Source organism: Chenopodium quinoa, unplaced genomic scaffold (assembly GCF_001683475.1).
Source record: "Chenopodium quinoa cultivar QQ74 unplaced genomic scaffold, ASM168347v1, whole genome shotgun sequence".
In the NCBI taxonomy this organism is placed as follows: domain Eukaryota; kingdom Viridiplantae; phylum Streptophyta; class Magnoliopsida; order Caryophyllales; family Amaranthaceae; genus Chenopodium; species Chenopodium quinoa.
The window spans coordinates 454,610-476,880 of record NW_018745024.1 but is presented as its reverse complement, the minus strand read 5'-3'; the positions used below and the strand labels follow the sequence as shown (position 1 = coordinate 476,880).

At 34.1% G+C, this 22,271-nt stretch overlaps 2 protein-coding genes across 2 annotated transcripts; one reads left to right on the top strand and one right to left on the bottom strand.

Moving 5' to 3' along the window:
• Positions 1 to 1,936: 1,936 nt before the first annotated feature.
• On the top strand, positions 1,937 to 4,191 carry LOC110708236 (probable acyl-activating enzyme 6). Its single transcript, XM_021886320.1, has 2 exons — positions 1,937 to 4,000; positions 4,041 to 4,191. The coding sequence occupies exon 1, from the start codon at positions 2,233 to 2,235 to the stop codon at positions 3,922 to 3,924; it is 1,692 nt and encodes a 563-aa protein (XP_021742012.1). The 5' UTR covers positions 1,937 to 2,232; the 3' UTR covers positions 3,925 to 4,000; positions 4,041 to 4,191.
• Positions 4,192 to 12,325: 8,134 nt separating this feature from the next.
• LOC110708235 (clathrin interactor EPSIN 2-like) lies at positions 12,326 to 20,814 on the bottom strand. The gene is made up of 14 exons (XM_021886319.1): positions 20,556 to 20,814; positions 19,860 to 19,928; positions 19,607 to 19,658; positions 19,333 to 19,412; positions 19,157 to 19,235; positions 18,259 to 18,342; positions 17,995 to 18,140; positions 16,067 to 16,408; positions 15,947 to 15,985; positions 15,659 to 15,754; positions 15,349 to 15,566; positions 14,703 to 14,887; positions 13,280 to 14,057; positions 12,326 to 13,184 (listed from the first exon to the last, which is right to left on the bottom strand). The coding sequence occupies exons 2-14, from the start codon at positions 19,898 to 19,900 to the stop codon at positions 12,736 to 12,738; spliced, it is 2,589 nt and encodes an 862-aa protein (XP_021742011.1). The 5' UTR covers positions 19,901 to 19,928; positions 20,556 to 20,814; the 3' UTR covers positions 12,326 to 12,735.
• Between the last annotated feature and the right edge of the window lie 1,457 nt (positions 20,815 to 22,271).

Below are 22,271 nucleotides of genomic sequence, written 5' to 3'. Positions count from 1 at the left end.
CCACATTAAGTATATGTTGATATTTATGCTCAACACGCCCATTTTATTGAGGCGTCCCCACACAAGAAGTCTTAAATATAATCCCATTAGCAAAGAAATAGTCACGCAAGGAATTAAATTCCGTGCCATTATCACTACGGACAATTTTAATTCCATGCTCAAATTCACCAAAGAAACAAAGTTAAGGAACATCAATTCAACTCAGTTTTAATACGTAATAAATACGTCCACAGTCCTCGTGAAAAATCATCTACTAATATATAGTTAAGAAATAATGAGAACCACAAGTCGATGCAGTCTTGTAAGGCCCCCATAAATCAACATGAATAAGTTAAAAAATATGACCATTTCTATTCTTGCTATTGGGAAAACTACTTCTATGTTGTTTTTCCCGATGGCATATATCACATGATTTATATTTAAGACTCCGACTCCTACTAGAAGTTCTCGCATGAGGAAGAAATTGCAAAACTTTTCTCGAAGGGTGCCCCTATCGTTGATGCCATAACTCTGTCAAACGATCACTACCTATCTTCAAAGCCTTCACTCCTGAAACACCTGAGAAATAATATAGTCCATCCACTCGTTCACTCACTCCGATCACCTTCCTCATTGTTAGGTCTTGTATAACACAAAGTTTATCAGTAAATTGCATTACACAATTTGATTCATCACTCAATTGAGTTACAAATTACATTGCAATTTAATTGGGGTACATAAAGAACATTGTCAATTTTTAAACCCCCTTGCAATATCACTGATCCAATTTTTGGTGCATTAGCATTATTACCATCCGACAATCCCACCGGACAATGGCTCACATTGGTCAGATTAGTCAAAAGAGACAGATCACATGTTATATGATTTTAAGCTCCCGTATCTATTATCCAACCCAAATGGTGCTTATCATGAAGCTTGGATTTAATGGAATTCAAATAGTCCAACAATTGATGAACTTGGACTGACGTCACCCCCGCAAGACCACCCACATCAGCATGAGTGGTCTAAGCCAAATACTTATCACCAGCCATCACGTAGTAATGGAATTCACTCAATAGATTTAATTGATAAAATCTCACAATTATTCTTACAAATAATAGGACCTCACTGTCAAGAAAAGTTCCTCACAATTCCTCACAAACAAATGCGCAAAGCACAGTATCTCAATCACAACTCCCAACTATTATGAATGTGAACTCTCACAATTATAAATTGTTTCTCAAATTGATGATCCTACAAACAGAAGGACCACACAAATATTCGTAAGACAATCACAAAATATTCTAAGATATCTTTTCACAATATTCACAATATTATCTTTCCTAATATTTTGACTATCAAGCTAAACTCTCTCTCATCTCATCCTATCTCATTCCATAATTCGTTTATTTTTCTTATCCACTTCCTATGTACCATTGAATTAAGCATTGTAGTATCAAACTTGATTATTTTGTATGTTACGTATTGAATTTAAAACTATTAAAAATATACAATTATACACAATATTATTTGATCAAATTCAATTCCTGCATCGCACGGGCACTATCCTAATTCTCTTAAATTGTGAAGACTATTAATAGCCCATCCAAGAGTATTTAAATGAAATGAAAGGAGTATGAAAATTACATCCGCAATTTCTCAATCTACAACGAGGATTATTTATTAAAAATTTGGGTAATGCTATACATAGCCCTTAGGGCTATATATAAGCATTGAATTTACTCTTGGAAAATGTATAAAGTTAGGAATTCATGACAAAAACACGCGCAAATTGGTGTAATTAGTGTGTAAATTTAAACAATTTTCAAGAGTAAATTAAATGCTTATATGTAGCCCTTAGCTCTATGTATAGCATTTTCCTAAAAATTTTAAGGTCAAAATATATTAGGAATTTCTGTAAGTATGGGATTAGGTAGACAAGATATAGAAAACAAAATTAAATTATTCAATTACATCATATCACACTCTATAATACACGCAAAACACGGCAACTCTCACATCTTGGCGTTAAATGAAAATTTCGTGGTAATTTTACAAAAGATTTAATTATCACGACTTTGGAGATCGTTACAATAATCTATCCATAATTGATGATAAAACAGTGACATGTGAATCACATCTGTTCTCCTTATCGTTTCATATATACAGTTATACACTACTTTGCAATTTACCCCTTTAAACGAAACTCACAAAATAAACACACTTCTGACTTTGTTGTCTAAAACTCCTCAAATGGATCATCTCAAACCCACACCTGCTAATTCTCCACCACTTACCCCTCTAGGCTACCTTGAAAGAGCGGCCACCGTGTACGGCGAGTGTGCCTCCGTTGTTTACGGTGGCACCACCTACACGTGGGCCGATACCCATGATCGATGTCTTCGAATTGCATCATCTCTTTTGTCCTATGGAATTGAAAGAGGCCAAGTTGTATCTGTTTTAGCCCCTAATACACCTGCCGCATATGAACTCCATTTTGCTGTCCCTATGTGTGGTGCGGTCCTTAACAACATTAACACCCGTCTCGACCCGAGGACTATCTCCGTGCTCCTCCACCATGGGGAATCAAAACTCGTATTCGTCGACTATCAACTCTCGTCGGTCCTCCTCCAAGCGTTGGCTCTCCTCCCTCCCTCCCACCCTCGCCCACGCCTTATCCTAATAGAGGAAGCCGATCAAAATTTAAAAAATAATAATCAAGACGGGATTCAATCTCAAGTTTTAAGTAATCAATACTTAACAATCTACGAGGAGATGATCAAAAGAGGTGACCCAAACTTTAGGTGGGTAAGACCAAAAAGTGAGTGGGACCCGATTGTATTAAACTATACATCGGGTACCACTTCGGCACCAAAGGGCGTGGTCCATAGCCACAGAGGAGCGTTCATAATGTCCATGGACGCTCTTATCGACTGGTCCGTACCCAAGCAGCCAGTCTACCTGTGGACCTTACCCATGTTCCACGCCAACGGCTGGAGCTTCACATGGGGTATGGCAGCGGTCGGGGCCACGAACATTTGCCTACGGAAGTTCGATGGCCCCACTGTATTTGCCACGATTCGGGCCCACAACGTGACACACATGTGTGGTGCTCCTGTGGTTCTTAACATGCTCTCTAACCTCCCCAACCCCACCCCACTCCCCTCCCCCGTCCAAATCCTCACCGCCGGAGCTCCACCTCCGGCGGCGATTTTATTACGTACTGAATCCCTCGGTTTCCTAGTTAGCCACGGGTATGGCTTAACGGAAACCGGGGGACTGGTTGTATCATGCGCATGGAAACCGCAGTGGAATAAATTCCCCGCGACAGAAAGAGCAAGACTAAAATCCCGCCAAGGGGTTCAAACTATTGGAGCTGCGGATGTGGGTGTGATTGATCCAGATACCGGGAAACCGGTCCCGAAAGACGGGAATTCCGTTGGAGAAATTGTTCTCAGAGGTGGGTTTTTGATGTTGGGGTACTTAAAAGACCCTAAAGCAACTTCCAAATGTATGGGAAATGATGGATGGTTTAAAACAGGGGATGTTGGAGTGATGCACCAAGATGGGTATTTGGAAATTAAGGATAGATCAAAGGATATTATTATTAGTGGGGGTGAAAATATTAGTAGTGTCGAGGTTGAATCAGTCATTTATGGTTTTCCCGGGGTCAACGAGGCGGCCGTGGTGGCTAGGCCGGATGAGTATTGGGGTGAGACGCCGTGTGCCTTTGTGAGTTTGAAAGAAGGGGTGGTAAATCCTCCAACAGAACAAGATGTTATTGATTATTGTAGAGCAAAAATGCCACATTATATGGTACCTAAAACTGTTGTGATTAAGGATGAATTGCCTAAGACTTCTACTGGGAAGATTCAGAAATTTGTGCTTAGAGATATGGCCAAGGCTTTAGGGCCGTCAAGACACTCAAGACCAAGTCGTTTGTGATAAGAAGCCGTGATTTGCTTAGTAGACTCATTCAGTAGCTTGCAAGTTGTGTCGTCTCATTAGCACCCTATTATATATATATATATATATATATATATATAAAAAAGTGTGAGTTGTATCTTGTTAATATTGAATTGATGTTTTTCCCATTTTTTTGAGGTTTGGTTTTGATCATTCCAGTTCAGGTAATCAAATTGTAAGAAAATATTCCCTGAAATACTCTGAATTTTTCCTCAAATTCTGAATGTAAGGTACTATTTCATGTTATTTTTGTCTCTAATTTAATTCATTCACAGCATAAATGCAAAATTGTCAACAACAGTGAACACTTGTACTCACTCAATTTCCTCAACGTTTGGAGAATTGGAGTCTAACAGAGAATATCGAATATAGTACTATAAATAAGATATGATCCTATATTATATATCAATATTATTAAGCATATCATACCGTAAATGGCTAGAATAAATAATCTTAAAGATTTTACGAAGTTTTTTAAAAATATTAATATGGAATTATATTATACATATATATTTTCCCATATTCTTTACATAATACATCATTTCTAATAAATTATATGGAATTATATTATACATATATATTTTCCCATATTCTTTACATAATACATCATTTCTAATAAATTCCCTATACTTAATGAAAATTCTTCCTTTTTAATATTTTTCCAAAACCAGAGCTTTTGTAGCTAAAAATGTTCCGATATTGCGAGTGTTGTAAAACCTCCAAATGCAACTTGAACAAATACTTTGGATCAAATAATATTTTGGTGTAAAACAAATTGAATTGGATAAAATTCAAATTTTTGCACATAAATTACCAATTAGACACATTTTCAAGTGACTTATGCTACAATATCTAAGGTCTCAGTGTCTCACGTAAGGTCACTCTCATAAGCCCTAAATAAGAAACGCGTCTCTCTTCAACGTCTTGACCACAAATTTGGGGGTTTAGGCCCTGTTTGATTCACCTTAATTTTGCTGAACTGAAATTATTTTTACTGAACTGAACTTATTTTTACTGAACTGAACTTAAATTTATTGAATTGAAATTATTTTTACTGAACTTAAATTATTTTTACTGATTTTCAATTATAATTCTTCTTTAAGAAAATTAAATTTTACTGAACTGAACTTATTTTTACTGAACTGAAATTATTTTTACTGAACTGAAATTATTTTTATTTAATATTATTTTTTTAAGATAAACAGAACAGGCAGGGCCGACCCTTAGGGTGTGCGGCATGCGCAACCGCACAGGGCCTAAAATCGCTAGGGGCCTCAAAGTTTACAATTATATACAAAATTGTTGTACAAATTTCTAGTGTTATTGTTGTGGCTTAGTGGTAAGTATGGTGATACTAAGTTTTGATATACGCGGTTCGAGCCTTGATTATGTACTTTTTTTTCAGTTTTTATTTCTTTATTTTTTTTAATTAATTTTAATTTTAGTTTTATAATTTAAAGGTTTGGATATTCTTTCGATTTTCAAATACTTCGTCTGTGCTTTACTTTTCATTTTAGTTCCTTTTTTTTTTTTAATTCCATTCCTATATTTTGAAAGATTGTAACAAAATTTATATTTTTATCCCCAATAATGGTCCCTTGACTCAATTTCATTTTTAGAAAATATTATCATTCTCTCTCCTCTTTACAATAACCCGTAAATACTTTTATAACTTATTTTTATTTTTGCTTTTCAACATATTTTGATCTCTTCAATAGTATTACAAAAATTACATATATTCTTTATTCTAAACCTCTTCAACAAATAAATCATAACAGAGCATTTAATAAAATAAAAATACAATATTAGTATACGTCACTTAAAAAAGGGAGGCAAATGTATCTCAATTGCACAGGACCTCCATAATAGTTAGGACGGCTCTGAGAACAGGGCCTTAGTGGTTATACAACATTTTGATTAACCATGAAACGGATAGCTCAAAAAATTTCCCATGACCAAACTAGGAAAAATTGGATACCCGATAATTTTAAGACAAGACATAAAGTGCCCAAAATAATTAAATTTGTATGGTTCTTTATTAGATTATTATTTTATTTTTTCTATTTTCAGATATTATCCCATGCAAAAGCAAAATTTATACTTCTTTTGTATCCTTTTAGTCAGTGGCGGATCCAGGATTTCCGAGATAGTGTGTCACCATCAATTATTGATCATTTGTGAAAGTACAATTTTTTTTTTCCAAGTCTTGTTCATAATTAATTTCAATCCAAAAATTATATATATATATATATATATATATATATATATATTTCACCAAATTGATTTCAATCCAAAAATAGGACACAAAAATTCATACCACAACCAAATACAGTACTTAAGAATTCAATTTTACAAGTCGAAAATATTACAAATAACATGTTATAAACAAATGGTACAATAAAATTATTATATTGAATTAACTTTATGATTTTTTAGTTAATTGATAAGCTTTATGGGGAAATATTAAAATTGGTTGTACAAATATAAGATATAAAAAGGGAAAAAAAATTATTAAAAAATTATACAAAAAAAAGTGAGATAACTTAAGAGACCAGTTATTAAATATAACTGGTCTCTTTAATGAAAAAAGAAAGTAGCGCAAAAAAATTGCGAAATGCAATAGCAGCATCAAAGAGACCTCTTATATAAATAACATGTCTCTTTAATATTTAAAAAAAACCACAACAAGTCTTTTGTAGCAATAGCAGCGTTAAAGAGATCGCCTATCTTAATAAGAGGTCTCTTTAATATTGTTTGTTGTTACCAATAGCAGCATCAAAGAGACCACCTATCTATAATAAGGGGTCTCTTTAATATTTTAATTTTAAAAAAAAATTCTGTGTCACCGGACCCACTATGACTAAAGGTGGGTCCGCCCCTGCTTTTAGTAGACACATTTTTGTAATTACATTTATCAATGCACAATTTCAATCGTTAATATCTTTAATTACTAAAAAGCAAAAATTATAAAAGTTGATATTTTGAAAATATAACCTGCATTATATATAAATTACAAAATACGATCAAAGAAATATATGTAAATGGTGCTAAAGTTAAAACGTGTCAATTTATTAGTATATAATTACAAAGTTACAAGCAAATTACTATGTTACTCATGAAAGATGACATTGACTAATATTTTAACAAGAAAAGACCCATTATAGAAAATGAGTTCATACAATAAGCTTTTATAAAGTGAGGTTCAACCGATTCAACCCATAACCCTACTCCCTACATCCAAAAGTTGAAGAACTATCCTCCAAACTCGTGAATTGACACTTGTTTACATGTGTCCAAATTAATAAAGTAGTCACTGAAAAATTTGTTATGACATTTTTGTCTTTGAGTGTTAAACTTCTTGTGTTTTTGGAGAATATTGAACATTAAGGAAATACACTTTTAATCAATCTATCTATATATTATACTAAAAGACAAGCGCCTCAATGTGAGGATGACAAATGTCACTCTCTCATTGGCTTATCTTAAGTATAAAATATATCTATATAATTACTGTTTACATATTCAAGTATAGTTATTTTTGTTAAACTTCAAACAATAAAAGCAAGTTTCTATACATGTATAAGATTTTCATGATTTCCTAATATAAATATTGATTTAATTTTTTTATAATAAATATATACTTTTCAAAACTACAAATAATCTATAAAGCCTTTCCAATCTTTATTTATAGTCAAGTTAAAGAATAATAACTAATTTGAAGCAATATGATTAAAGTGACATAATTAAGGAAACAAATATTTCGTATTTTAAAAGGCTAATATTGTTTTTTTTTATGAAAATTAAATAAAATCGATAAAATTTAGTTTGACGTCAATTATGAAATCAATACAAACATTTAAAAAAAAATAGATGTACAATAAAATATTGTGCACCTATTATAAAAGCTACCCTGTAATGAATGAAAGTTATTTATGCTTTATTGATAAAAGTTACCCAAAATAGTCTACAAGTTATCCTAAATTCAATTCAAGTAATCGGTTGAATACAAAAGTTTTTGATAAAGATACAAAGTAGTGTAAAAATAATTTTATCGTTTGTTGTACTCCTTGACAAATAATGAATGTTGAGCCAAAATGTTGTCTTGGAAAAAAATACATAATCTTGAATAAAAATTTAATTTTAATCGGCCTTTCATTTTCTATACAATGTCTTTTACAATGACCTTTTGTTTTTCTTGCATTAAAAAAAAAATTAACCAATAACCAATCTAAAAAAGAAGAATAAAAGTTAAATTGAATTAGACATTTGACGAAAAAAGGATAGATATAAAATGTATTATAACTATTACTCGTGTTTTAAATTGTAATATTCGTATTAACAATGCTATTACTTATGAATTTTTTATAGAAAAACTATCATTTTGATTTAAAAATCGTGCATTGCTCATGTACTATAATAGATATACAACAATCATGTGCAATAATTTATGTTTTTTTTATACATAATAATACTTTTAACTATAATAGTATGTGTATATAATATAATATTTTTATAATATAAAAAAGTATATGTATATAATATAATATTTTTTAACACGTGTCCTCCATACCAAGCGTTTGGTTGTTGGTGTTGTGGTGATTGAGACTACACTTGGTAGGGAGGACCTGTGTTCGCTCCCCTGCAACAACAATCGGAAGGGGAGTGGAACCTAATAGCCTAGAACAGATCCTCAAATCTGGATTAGCCCAAAGGGTGAACCGGATAAAACACCCAAAACTCAATGCATATATGACGGGAATTAACTTATCCTTTATCTATCTTATACAAAACTCCAAAGTCAAAATTCTTTTTCAAAATATAATAATAACATTTGTTAATTTTTGTTAATATGAAAGATATAAACCTATCAAAATGTATATATAGTTAAATTGCTTAATAGCTTATATCGAATGCGTAGTTTTATTAAAATTATTTGCATGTAATCATTAAATGCGTTGGATGTTGTGTAGCTATGCAATGTCCAAAACTTTAGTTGAGCGATTTTGATTTAGTGATTGTACGGTAAAAAGATATTGACTTCGATCTTGAAACCTAATAGTCTAATAAATTCTAAATAGAAAAATTAAAACAAAAGGAAATGAAAATAGTAAATGGCTTTAAATATTGAAATAAACATAACCTTTTAAATCAATTTAGCGAATTCAAGAGACAATTTTAAGGCTTTTAAAATTAAATGGAGGAAAATATATGTAAAAAGAACATTTTTAGATACATAAATGTCCATGCACTATTATAAGAGTTTTGTTAACCATTTTATAATTAAGGTATGGATAAATCTTAGTAATATATACCCCGTATATTTTATTTATATAAAATTATCTGTATCCATACCTATATACGAAGTATTTGTATTGTATACTATATTTAATCAGTTGTTGGTTATATATATGACTATTATATAATATATAGTTTTTGGCACAATGCTTAACTTAGGAAAATATATGTTCTGGTAGGTCAAATATAAGGTTATTATTGTGTCTATAGATTTAATGAGTGCGACGAGTAAATAAAACATGTATATATTAGATTGATTGTAGCTACTGATACAGATGGTATGATAAGAAAATTTTAGTTTTTTCTCAACGGGAGATATAAATAAATTAGCCCACTTCTTATATAGCTATGTGGAGTATTATTCAATTATTTTTCAATTAATAAAATAACATTATAAAAAATTAAAAGATATTCAAATAACATAAAATACTATTCAAATAACGTTCCTTTAATTTTTTTTTTTTGTAATTGACCACTAGGAACCAAGTCCTTTAACAGTAAATGAATTACCTTTGTTTTTATTTTTAATTTTCCTACGGGTTTAATAATTTGATTTATAAACCGTGCATCGCACGGGCACTATGCTAGTTAAAGATTAAAAAAGTGAAAGCATGTGATTTGAGTATATTTTTGGAGCCCTTTTCCTAAATAATATCAAGAAATTATCTAATTCCCAAATTACAGCTAATCTTTTTTAAATTCTTACCGTACCGTCCATGTCACCGGTTTAGTGGGAATTTTTTTCGAAACGGGTTCATTAAAAAAACCGTTACTTCAAGTAGTGGTGTGCTACTAAAAGCCGCTACTTCAAATAGCGGTTTACTTATTAGAAACTGCTACTTGAAGTGGCGGTTTGTATTTACTAAGTATTTTTTTAACAAAATCACTTTCCCCTTTTCCCTTGTAAAATAATTCAACAAAATTATAACCGCTACTTCAAGTAGCGGTGTTTTGAGGGAAACCGCCACTTCAAGTAGCGGTGTATGAAATTAACACCGCTACTTTTGTTGCTGGACCGAGAAAATAAAAACCAGTTTATTTTCCTTAGCTGATGTGGACGATACGGTGGGAATTAAAAAAAAAAAATCGACCGTATTTTGAGAATTGCGTGTTTTCCCAATATTATTTGGAAAAAGGGCTCATATTTTTTAGAGTCCTACACTCCTACAAAATATAAATATGTTGCCACTACGCTGCATTAAAATTGTTTACGCTGCATTAAAATTGTTAACGTAGATTAAACTTATGTACTTATTAAGTGTCATTCACAATTTACATGATTTTAGAATGAGATGGAAAGGTTATGGTACAGATGTCCAACCGAAAGTACTGTAAAAAAAATGATGATTTTTGCTGTTCTTATTATTGTTAGTCCAAATGAATTGGAATTCTATTGAAGCTCACCAAATCACTAATATTCAAAGGGGTACGTTTGGAGGCTATTGGACTTCACTCAGAGCTCTCCCAATAGCAAAAAAATTCTTCTTATGGAGAAAATTTTTGGGACAGAAGTAATCCCATTGGTGAATAAGCACCCAAATTAAAAAAACCACATCTATGAATTATATATATATACTAGGAAGTAATATAATATCATATTATTAATAAATAGACCTGGCAAACGAGTCATTCGGATCAAGTCTAATCGGATCAATTCGAGTCAACTAACATATATACATGTTAGGTCAGGCCAATTCGGGTTTCAGGTATGACTCAGGTTAGGTGTCGAGTTGGGTCATCTCCGGATCGGATCTTACCATTTTCAGATCGAGTATGTTCGGGTCATATTTAGGTCGGGTCATGTTCGGGTTACTCCCTTTGTGAAAAAAGTTCAAATCAATAATTTTATATTTTATTATCATTATAATAAGAACTATCAATTTAGGCTCTGTTCACCTCAGCTTAATTTCAATTTATTTCAGCTCTAATCAGTTCAGTTCAGCTCCAATCAATTCACTTCAGTTCACCTCCTAATTTCCTTCTCTAATAAAATACTCATTTCAACTCTATTAAGTTCAGTTCAGTTCAGTTCAGCTCAGATCCAATTAGTTCAGTTCAGCTCAGTTCAGTAAAATGTGAACAAACCCTTATTTTATGAGCTTGGCTACAGTTAGAGATGAACAATTTGAGTCGTTATTTTAATTCAATTGTAAGGTAATTTTAGTTTAGGACATTTCGAGTATCAGGTTTGTTCGGGTCAAACACTGCCAAAGGTACATATCCGGTTTTCGATTTGTATTTAGGCCAAATCCAACCCGATCTGAAGCATAATTAAGTTTTTGATTTTTAAATTCAATCTAATCCGAATTTCTCATGAACCTAATCCGACCTAATCCGAATTAAAATTTGATTATTTGGATCAGATTCAAAAATCCGAATTATAATACATTGCAGATTTTTAGGGACTAATGTGATTATAGAAACCTTGGTCTTAAATACATAATTGTACATGATTAATACAAAGATTTAAAACATAATTTTACATAATTTATTTTAATGTAATTATCAACATAATTTATATGATTAATATAAAATATCCTTATTTGTAAAAGCATAGTTTCATATTTCAGTTAATTCGGTTTTTTGGATCCAAATAAGGTCAAATCAGTTCCGATTCGAAAATCCCAATTTTTAAAAAATTTCAGTCCGATCTGATTCGATTTAAAATTTGGATCCAATCCGAATTAATAATTTGGGTTGGATTGGATTGGATTTTGATTTTTATTTGAATAATGGACACCCCTAAACACTTCGAGTTAACTTTGGTTAGATCAATTGAGGGTCGTGTCATTTCGAGTTTCGAGTCAACTCCATTTTCGAGTGAGTCGATTTCATGGTTTCAGATCAATTTTGAGTCAATGTTTTTGGGTCAATTTCAGGTCACAGATCAGGCCATTCAGGTCGGATCTATCAAGTCTAGGTCAAGATTGCCAGGTCTATTAATAAATAAAGTCGGGGCATGCAACCAGATTACGAGACAACTACACTTGACCCAAGTTAACTTTGCCAAGTGTTGTGGCACTTATGCAAAAAATTAGCATTATTATGACGGACAAACCCAGTTCAGGCAAATTCCCCATTCAAATAATGTGCAAATGAAATAATTCTCTTCATTAATACTTTTATTGTCTGACGGACAAACCACATCTCAATTCTTATGTGATCCAAGAATATAACAAATATTGTGAAGCCTGAGGTAGGCTAACTCTCATCATACAAAAAAAAAATAATAATAACAAAACTCAATCAAACAGAATTTTACTTCCCTCTGTATTCGAATCGTGTATGAAAAAGGGGAATCCTTGATACCATCACTGGGAACAGGGAACTGAGTACAGTCGTTGCCAGCGTCGAATGAGGTCATCTATGGAGATAGGAATAAAGAATTCTCATGTCTATATATGCTTGCTTACCAGCTATTGTTACAGGTACTACATGTATCACCAGACTACTCAATTACTTCAGAAATGCAGATATACATAGGGAAGACCACAATCATCGATATGCACCACCATATGGTTGCTGTGGGTAACCACCTCTTCCCATCATGGGATTATAATTGTTCATGTTTGATCCAGGGGCTAAACCATTGGGTTGTTGCATTCCTTGCCCCATACCCATGTTCATTCCCGCTCCCATACCCACGCCACCCATGCCCATTGGTTGTTGATTTATAGACCCGTAACTTCCCATACCCATGCCAACACCAGGTCCACCACCCATACCAGCACCAGGTCCAACACCCATGCCAGGACCCATCATTGGGTTTGGAGAAGGCCTCAACCCACCCCCACCAGCACGACCCATTCCAGAACCAGATCCCATGGCCTTGCCCATAGTGACATTGGAAGTTGCTGGAGTTGCACTAGGTTTTTCCATCCTCTTTTCCTTGCGGTTAAGGGATTCAAAATCAATACCTATGTCTGACAATGGATTGATACTTGCTGCAACATAAGGCAGATATTTTCAGTACTTGGAAAAAATACATATAGATGAAATAATAAATGTAAAAACTGAAGTGCATGAACAATATACTTACGTCCAGAAATGTTCAGGTTAACTAAACCTTTGCTCAATGTATCGGCCCATACAGCTGACTTAGGCTCAAACTTCTTAGCAGGTTGTTGGGGAACAAGAGCCAAAGCATTTGCAGAACTTGAGGGAGCTGACTGTGAAGATGAGGAAATGTTTGCACCAGATTGTGGAAGAAAATCGCCCATGAAATTATTATTATTATTATTATTATGACTTAATGCTCCAGCTGGTGTCTGAGGTGCCAAATTTGAACTCATAGCAGTGGGAGGAGCAGGATAGGGATGTGAGTAATGATGGCTGGGTGGCACACCCGAGTTCTGAGCAGGGACTTGGGAAAATGGTCCAGCTTGGGTCATGAAACCAGTTCCTGCTGAATAGTGAGAAGTTGGAGGAAAAGCTGCTTGTGAAGCAGTTGCAGGATGCATACCTGATGAAGTGGGATAAGATCCAACAGAAGCCGGTGGGGGAAGAGGTCCAGAAGGAGGTAAAATGCCAGCAAGTATATCGTTATCGTGCATGGATTGTGGCTCTTGAGCCAAAAATTGTTGATTTGGTGGAGTTTGTACATTGGTAACAGTAGACGGATCAAAAGCTAAGCCTGAGAAAGTGTCTGCAAACTCCAGATTAGGGGTCTCCACCTTCTGAGCTGCAGGATGTGGATGCTCTGAAGGATTCACAGCAGGCTGAAATGGTGACGGGGATGCAAAATTCTGGAATTGAGTTGGTGCCTCAGCTGACGGGATGGCCTTGAAAGGTGAATCGCCAAATGGATCTTCAAAAGACTGTCATCATAGTACTAATGTTAAATTTTGATACAATCAATCGACTAAAATTTGATGATCATTACATAGTTGTTATATGTAGTAAGAATTTGAAGGGTATCGAAAAAGAAAAACATAGAGAACTTAATCCAAGAGATAATATAGGTTGATGGGACAGAGAAAAAAAAAAAAGTGAAGCAAAAAGTTCTTTTTGGGACAACCCAAAACAGAAAGGTTGAAGTTGAGTGTAATAAAAAAGAGAAAATTTACAAGAACCATTTCTCAGAATGAAAAAGTTTATGATATATACTTCTCCGTTTCTATTTAGTTGTCGCGTTTGATTTAGGCACATATATTAAGGAGAGGAGAGAGAGTGAAAGAGAATGAAAAAGCAAGTGGGGTAGCTTGTAAATGCAAGGTAAAACAGTTACCCCAAAAGGAAACGTGTCAACTAAAAAAAACTTCCTAAAAAGAAATACGTGTCAACTAAAAAGAAACGGAGGTAGTATAAGATATACTGTGAAATTGATATTCAATCACACACATCACTGACTAAAAGGTGTGCACATATCAAATTTCAATTGAAAACAATGCTGCTTAGCTTCCTTTCTATAAAGCTAGATGTGTAGGTCCTGTAGAAATATTAATCTCTAGTCAATTCTCTACCTGGTTAGGAACATTAGTCCCCGAAGGTGCAATAAACGAGGGGTTCGAAGCAGTGTTCCCAGAACCAGATTGAAAGTCTGAAACATCTGATGGAGCTGGCATGATAGCTAATGGACTTGGTGCAAATGCATCTGAAAGAGACCCAAACAAGTCCATTTCAACAGTGTTCGATGTAGTTGGTGCAGCTGTTTGTAAAAATAGAAAAGAATATATCAAACTCTGCATAATAATTATTCTTAGATCAATCAATTACAATGATTGTGGATATAAGTGGACTTTGGCTGATGTAAAATGGGAAGTTTACGAGCACGAGAACTCCATATAGCAATTACTACATGCAGGACATTCAACACATACAGCAGAGCCAACTTATGCTTCTTTTATCAAAAACTGCTATATAAACTTTGATGATAGGGTAAATTGCTGCACTATATTCCATTAAATCACGGCATTTTGTTCACATGCATTTTGTTTATGCACCAGTGATATTTAGCCATTTTCAGGGATCGCAAAATATTGTAAATTTTGCATCACTGAGGGAAAAAGGGAATGAATTGTTACAAGGGCAATAGCATTCGCACTAACAGATATATCGGAATATAAGAGCAAAGTATCGACCACATTGCAATTGTTAACTGTTACGCACCTGAAATAGAACCACGGGGGTCAAATTCATCAAAAGTATCAGCTTCCATATTATGATGAGATTGAACACCATTCTCAGGATTTATTTGACTTGGATTAACATTATTAGCAGGAGATGATGATTGAGGGGCAGCATTAGCAACTGGGGATGACGACTGAGTAGCATTTACAGTGGGAGGAGATGATTGATGGGTTGATGCAGCTGGTGCTTCTTCATCCCTACAAGAAGTAGAGTAAAAAAAATGAAATTGGTAACTACAAAATGATTATGTACATGTTGCACCAAAACCAAAAGTTGTGGCCGATAATACCTGTCATTGTAAGTAGGACTTCTAGTAACCCCCACAGCTTCTTCATAGCTTGGAGGAGCACCAATATTTTGTTCAGAAAACTTGCGCTCAATTGGCCTGCAGAACAAACCAATGCACCCACAAACCAAGGGAGGGTGAAAAGGCACCAAAAGGATCAAATTAGGGAAAAATTATAGTACTGATTTCATAGGCTCATAGCATTAGAAGTTGAAGAAAAAGAGTCAATAAAAATTACAAAGTATGAAAGTAATACTGATTCACAATAGAACTGAAAAGGCAACTATATACCTTCCATCGTTATGATCTTCTGCTTTGCCAGTACTTCCTCTGCAGCAGGGCAAGAATTTACTTAATAACTTCAACAGGATACTTCATATTGCTACCATATAATTATACATATAAACATACCGAGCTGAATGACGATCCTCATCATCGTAAGCACGATCTCCATCTCTGTCAGAACTCCTACCCCTTGAGCCATACTGGTAGTCATCATCACTTCGAGCTCTTCCTCTGGATTCATCATCCCCATACCTCTCTCTCCCATAATTTTCTTCAGAGTCTCTACCATAACGATCTCCCTCTCTACTATATGAATCCCCATACCGCCCATACCTTTCATCATCTCTAGAGCCCCATTCTCTCTCCCTTCCATAACCATTGCGTTCATCCTGGCCTTCATACCGATCATCGCCGTATCCATCTGAACCAGGTCGATACATTCCACCCACTGCAGATGTACTGCGAAACCTGTTAACAAGCCAATTTAGCTTTAGAAAAACATACTGAATTGCTCAAAAACAGCTAAGCAACAAATTCACCACATGTTTTAGAACAAACCAATTTTCCACCAAATTGTGGGCGAGATCATACATGCACAAGAATTTAATTGTACAGATCTATGCATGTCATTTTAACCACAAGAAATTAATTTTCCACCTGGATCTACTGATAAGGGAAAGAGCGAATGTATAATATACTGAATATATATTATTCATCAACCAATCCATATCTCAGTATATGGAATTTCACAGTGAACAGTTTACATTAACCAAATACAAAAAGGAAGTCTAGTAAACAAAACATAGAAATATTAATTGGATGTGGATGAGGAGAAATGTTGTAGTTAAGGTGAGAGTGGTGGGTACTTCAGATTTGTACAGTTTTAAGTGCCTGGCAACAATTTTCATCGAAACAAATCCAAGCCTCCAAGGGAGTTGAAACAATACAAGAATCGGAAGAATACAGGGGTGATGGAGGGGAGGGTTTCACACAAACATCATGAGACAGCATGAACACAGTAAAGCCCCGACACTATTGGCCTGTAGTAAAAATATCTCAACAACTTGATCTGATAAAATTTAGTATAAGGTTTTTCATTTATCAACAAATAAGCTACCTTATGAAATATGTTTGAACAAAAAAACACCAGATAACTATTCAACAAGAGATTCTTAGATAAAAAAGGAAAAGCAAGTGTTGATCATTAATGTATCCAACAGAGATAATTTTTGTTCTCAGCTCAAATCAATAACTACCAGCCTCAAATTGTCATAAGGAAGTTGAGACTTATTTCACATGTCTGTATTAGGTGCTTACTCCTACTTAAGAATAACTAACAAAGAAAACTTGGAACCACAAGAGCATGTCTTCCAAGGCAAATTTAACTTTAGAGATTTTTCCACATTCAGATACCACTTAATTTAGTTAATGTTTGGCAAAGAAGCATCATCTGTACACTTAGGTAAAATATACAGTAGAATAAAATTTCTCAATATTTTCTTTAGCATGATTCCAAAATCGCATGGTTTTATCATTGGCTCATTGCAAGATTTTGAAAGACTACAATTTCAAACGAGAAAATTCAAGTTTATCAATATGATAAACAAAATTTGTTTATCAAATGGTATAATTGTAAATAAATCAACAACTTTTTATTAAATATGGGTCCCACTGTTGTTGATATAATACGAAAATGCCATGATGACTAGGTATTTATGTTGTTTTATTTACCATTTTGCCATTTGATAAACAAATTTTGTTTATCAAATTGATTAACTGGGGCTTCCTCATTTCAATCCTCCAAAAACTATGCTAAATAGAGCAAAATTCCATTAACAATAATAATAATAATTTATAATTAAAAAATAAATAAAAAGACCCATTCAAGAGGTAGCACAAAGCAGCAAAAATATCAAGCATCAAAGGCCATACAAAAAATGAAATTTATGAAAGAAGTATTAGGAGCAGACTCAGCACAGTAGACCATGAAGCTACATCCACGAGTAGAAATTGCTACATGGCAACATTAAATGACAACTGAAAATATAACTCACTTATCCCTATTAGAAGCAGCCTTTTGCCGAACTTCTATTATCCTTTCTTTGTCATTAACTAATTGCACAAGGCTCTGAGATTTCCTTCGCACATTGTTTCCTTGATCCCTCCCACTGGAGTCAATATATTGAAAGTCGGACAATGTCTACAGAGAAATGGTTTAGAGAATCACACACAAGTGAAGAGGGGCCCTCTAGTAGTAATAACAATGGAACGATTAAAAAGTGGATATCAAAAGTAAGACTTGAAGATTGAATGTTTACTGATATTTGGTAAGCATGTTCTCTTATTTCATCTATAACACGCTCAGACCCATGTGCCACCAAGTACTCCAAAACTGTCAAAGCCTGAAATGAAATCATCAATGCCATACATATCAACAAAACTTCGATCAAGCAGCAATAGAAAGATTAGAATTGTCTTTAATCTTTCATATTCAGCATTTTTATCTTCAGCAAGAACCAGTACCACAGCAATACTAATAAATTGAATAGGACAATCAAACCCTGTTTATTGAGAAAGAAACTAGCATACTAAGCCATAGGCCCATAGCACTCTCATCTCCATTACCCACTTTCCCTAGTACAATACAATCAGCTATTTTACAGAACTGAAATATAGACACAACTCCCACTCCCACCCCATCCCCCTGCCTCTGGGCTAAGAATTTAAGTTTATAAAGGTCACAACCATTGTTTCAAATCCCTCAACCCTTACATGTCATCTTCTTCTCTTTATAATGAGGTAATCCAAACTCTGGTAACAAACTACAAACAATAATAGTTGCAGAGAAGGTGAGTCATAAGTCTCATAACTCAAAATGCGAATTTCAAGTACTCAATTGCCTAAACAATCAACGGTAACACACAGCCCAACACTCTCTCCAGTTTTTTTTTTTAATCTACACTACTTGATTTTCACACTTGCCAATGTACAACTCGAATAATTAATACATAGAGTTTCAATTATCTATAAGTAAAGTTATAAGTGAATATTTTTGTTATATACATTGAGAAGAATTCATAAAGATACCACAAGCCTCTTTTTTTTCTTGCATGTAAATCACCAAATATGGTCCAACTGCAAAAAGTAAAAAGTGTAACAACTAAAAATAACAGGGAAGTACATATCAAGAAAGTTTGTATTGTTAAATTCCCACACCTTATAAACATGCCGCCAGTTCTTTCCAGTATCATTCAACCTCCTCCATAATACTGTCATGATCATTTGGTATTCATGACTGCATAAGTGTGAAAATTTTACAAAATTAGCATTTTTCAAACTAAGACATCAAAAAAGAAAATAGAGGGATTTATTTGGCAGTCAATGTGACTTACTAATTTCTTGTAGCCAGTGCAATGTCTGCAAGAAGTGACCCATGAGGACCCCAGGGCTCATTGCTAGTTGCATCAAGAACCTGTAGAAGTCATAAACCCATCCAAATGTTATCAAAGTTGAATATACATACAAAAACTTTCAGAGAACCAAAGAGCTGAATTAGCAACACCAGTATCGGTAAGAAATCCATAGAAATCGAAAGGACTGAGATTTAGCAAGCAAGATTATTATGTATTTATGATATAATCTCAATCAAACTTCGAGAGGGTTTACCTTCTGCTCTATTGAAGGGACTTTAAGAACTTTCTTGTTGACCTCCCTTTTTCTGCCAAGGCAAACAAAAGTATCTGATTATTTAGCATGCCCAACATGAAATTTAAAATAATTATAAAACATATCAGCATATTCCCCAATTGTTGGCATGTAGAACATAGCTGAGACTCAAAAACAATGTTCGACACACCAACTAGCAATTGGTAATGCACACTTTTAGGACGTCTGGTAACCAGGTAACAAAACAACTTACAAGTCTCGAATGGTTTGGCCAAATGCCTTCTTCATCGACATCCTCCAACTCTCTCCCCTTCAATAGGCACTGCACATCGAAAATACAGTTTGATAAATAAAAAAAAAAAAAAAACCGATCACGCAACATATAAACGCAGTTCATCAGATTGCCATTTCAAAGCAATGATTCGATACAAGACAAGACATTAAAATTAATACCCTCGAACTAAAACAGCATAACCCTTCAAGTCTTTGTATAATAGTATTGGATAACTAGCATTTATGACATAACCTCAGCTTAACCATGTTGTATTTCCTTTGTAACTCGAAAACTTTTAAGAACATCATCAACATTGACAAAGAACTAAATCCCAATCATAAACTCCTATAAGCTAACAAAACAGGCCAGGGCATCTAATTTCATAGTTGAATCCTAACATTAAAGGATTTTGCAATACATTAGCAATCAAATTTGATTCAATTATCAAATAAAGCTCGAAAATTCACATAATTTTAGGGATATGTGATTCAATTATCAAATTTCTAGCAACAGAATCGTATCTTTCATAATCTTAGTATTTAAAACCAATCAATAGTTGAGATTTTCGAATCCTAAACTTAGTGCACTGAAAATTGAATTGAATTGAATTAGATCAAAGATAAACCCTAGATTATGAAATTGAAATGATGATTACAAAAGGAAATAACAACTTACCTCAGAAGCTGCTTCAATGAAGAACGTCAAGTGCGATGTTTGGTCAGATCTGAATGCTGAAGGTATGAGAGAGAAAAAAGGGGGTTGAAAGAGTAATTGAATTGAAGGTTGTAAAATTTTTAAAAAAATCTAAAAAGAAAGAAAATAAATTTTAGGAAGAAAAAGAAGAAGAAAGGAATTCTGCCTTTTTTTCTTCTAAACGAGTTGAGTTGGGGATGACAGAGAAAATGGACAGAAGAAGACAGCGCACCTTCAACGCACAATTTTTGGGAATTTCCTAACTATTATGACTAACATTTTAGGGTCTTTTCTCATTTTTAGTTCATTTTAATTCAGCTCCTAATTTCCTTCTCTTATAAAATATTCAGCTTAGTTTAGTTTAGTTCAGTTTAGCTCGGTTCAGTTCAGTTCAGTTTAGCTCAGCTCACTTTAATTTAATTTAGTTTAGTTCAGCTCACTTCAGTCAATGAGAACAAACCCTTAATCTTAAATATTTTGGTTAAACTAAAGTTGTAAACGAAGTACATTACAGTTTTTTTCACAAAATACTCTTGAATCATCAATAATCAACTAATCAATCAATAACATAATAGTAAAACAAACACCAGAAATGACACTTGTCACTTTCTAGTGTTGTTTTTCCCCTCGAACATTTTTTTTAAAATAACTAAATTTAAACAACACTATATATATTATATAAATTAATCTCTATTTAAATACTACGTATTAAGTCTATACTTTCAATATATTTTGACTTTTATACTTCCTCCTTTTTTTTTATAGTTGCAATAGTTTGACTTTTACACTATTCATGTGTTTCACTTTGACTAGATTTGACGATTTATACATAAGTAAAAATATAGTCATATAAGATCTTGTTAAATTCGTCTCGATTTGTACAAATTTAATATCTAAAATTTATAGTTTTCAAGTATTGGTAATCAAATATACTAACTGATTAGGGGATTTTTCTCCCACCAATCGGAATGCGCCACGTGGACCAATCAGGTCCTGCCAAGTGTCCCCCAGTTGGAACAGTCAGGGCTTCCCACGTGGCACGCGCTTATTCGTCCACCTTGGACCTGTTATGTCAAGACATGTGGCATACTCCATGCCTAATGGAGAAACCGGCCACCCAGGCCCAACTTCCGAGGGAAGCCCAATCGGCCCTAGGTTTACCTAAACCTAGGATGGGCACGTTTTCCAAGGTTATAAATACCTCCCTTAATCCTCATTAAGGAGGAGAACAGAAACATTGCGGAAAAAACACATTAATTACACACAGTAATAACCGGTTGATCTCGCTAACAAAGCAGATTACCTACATTAAACACTCTCACCTAGAGAGACCAAATCACTTTAATTTCCGCATTAATTACTCCTTAATCAGGTACTAACTTGACCGTTGGAGGCGGAGCTCCCAGAAGTCTCCGTTATTTTGCAGGTACAGGCGTCCGGTTCCAGTCTCGGAATTGTAACTCTCCCGCAGGACATCAGAAAACCCCGAAACATTTGGCGCCGTCTGTGGGGAGAGTACTTCTGAGATGGCATCCAAGTCTGTACCGACTCCTGAAGAGAGGCGTCCCCTAGACGACCCTCAAGTTCAGTCGGACCATGATACCGAAAGTGAATTTGAAGTTGAAGCTCATACAGCTTCAGACGGGACCCTAAGGGCCCGACGTACCCGTCATACCGACAGGAGGGAACGGGGGAATC

Coding starts and splice junctions, on each gene's coding strand:
- LOC110708236 (XM_021886320.1), top strand. CDS start 2,233: ATGGATCATCTCAAACCCACACCTGCTAATTCTCCACCACTTACCCCT.
- LOC110708235 (XM_021886319.1), bottom strand. CDS start 19,900: ATGTCGATGAAGAAGGCATTTGGCCAAACCATTCGAGACTT. Junction 19,413..19,606: donor TCCCTTCAATAGAGCAGAAG/GTAAACCCTCTC, acceptor TGACTTCTACAG/GTTCTTGATGCAACTAGCAA. Junction 13,185..13,279: donor TAACCTGAACATTTCTGGAC/GTAAGTATATTG, acceptor CTTATGTTGCAG/CAAGTATCAATCCATTGTCA.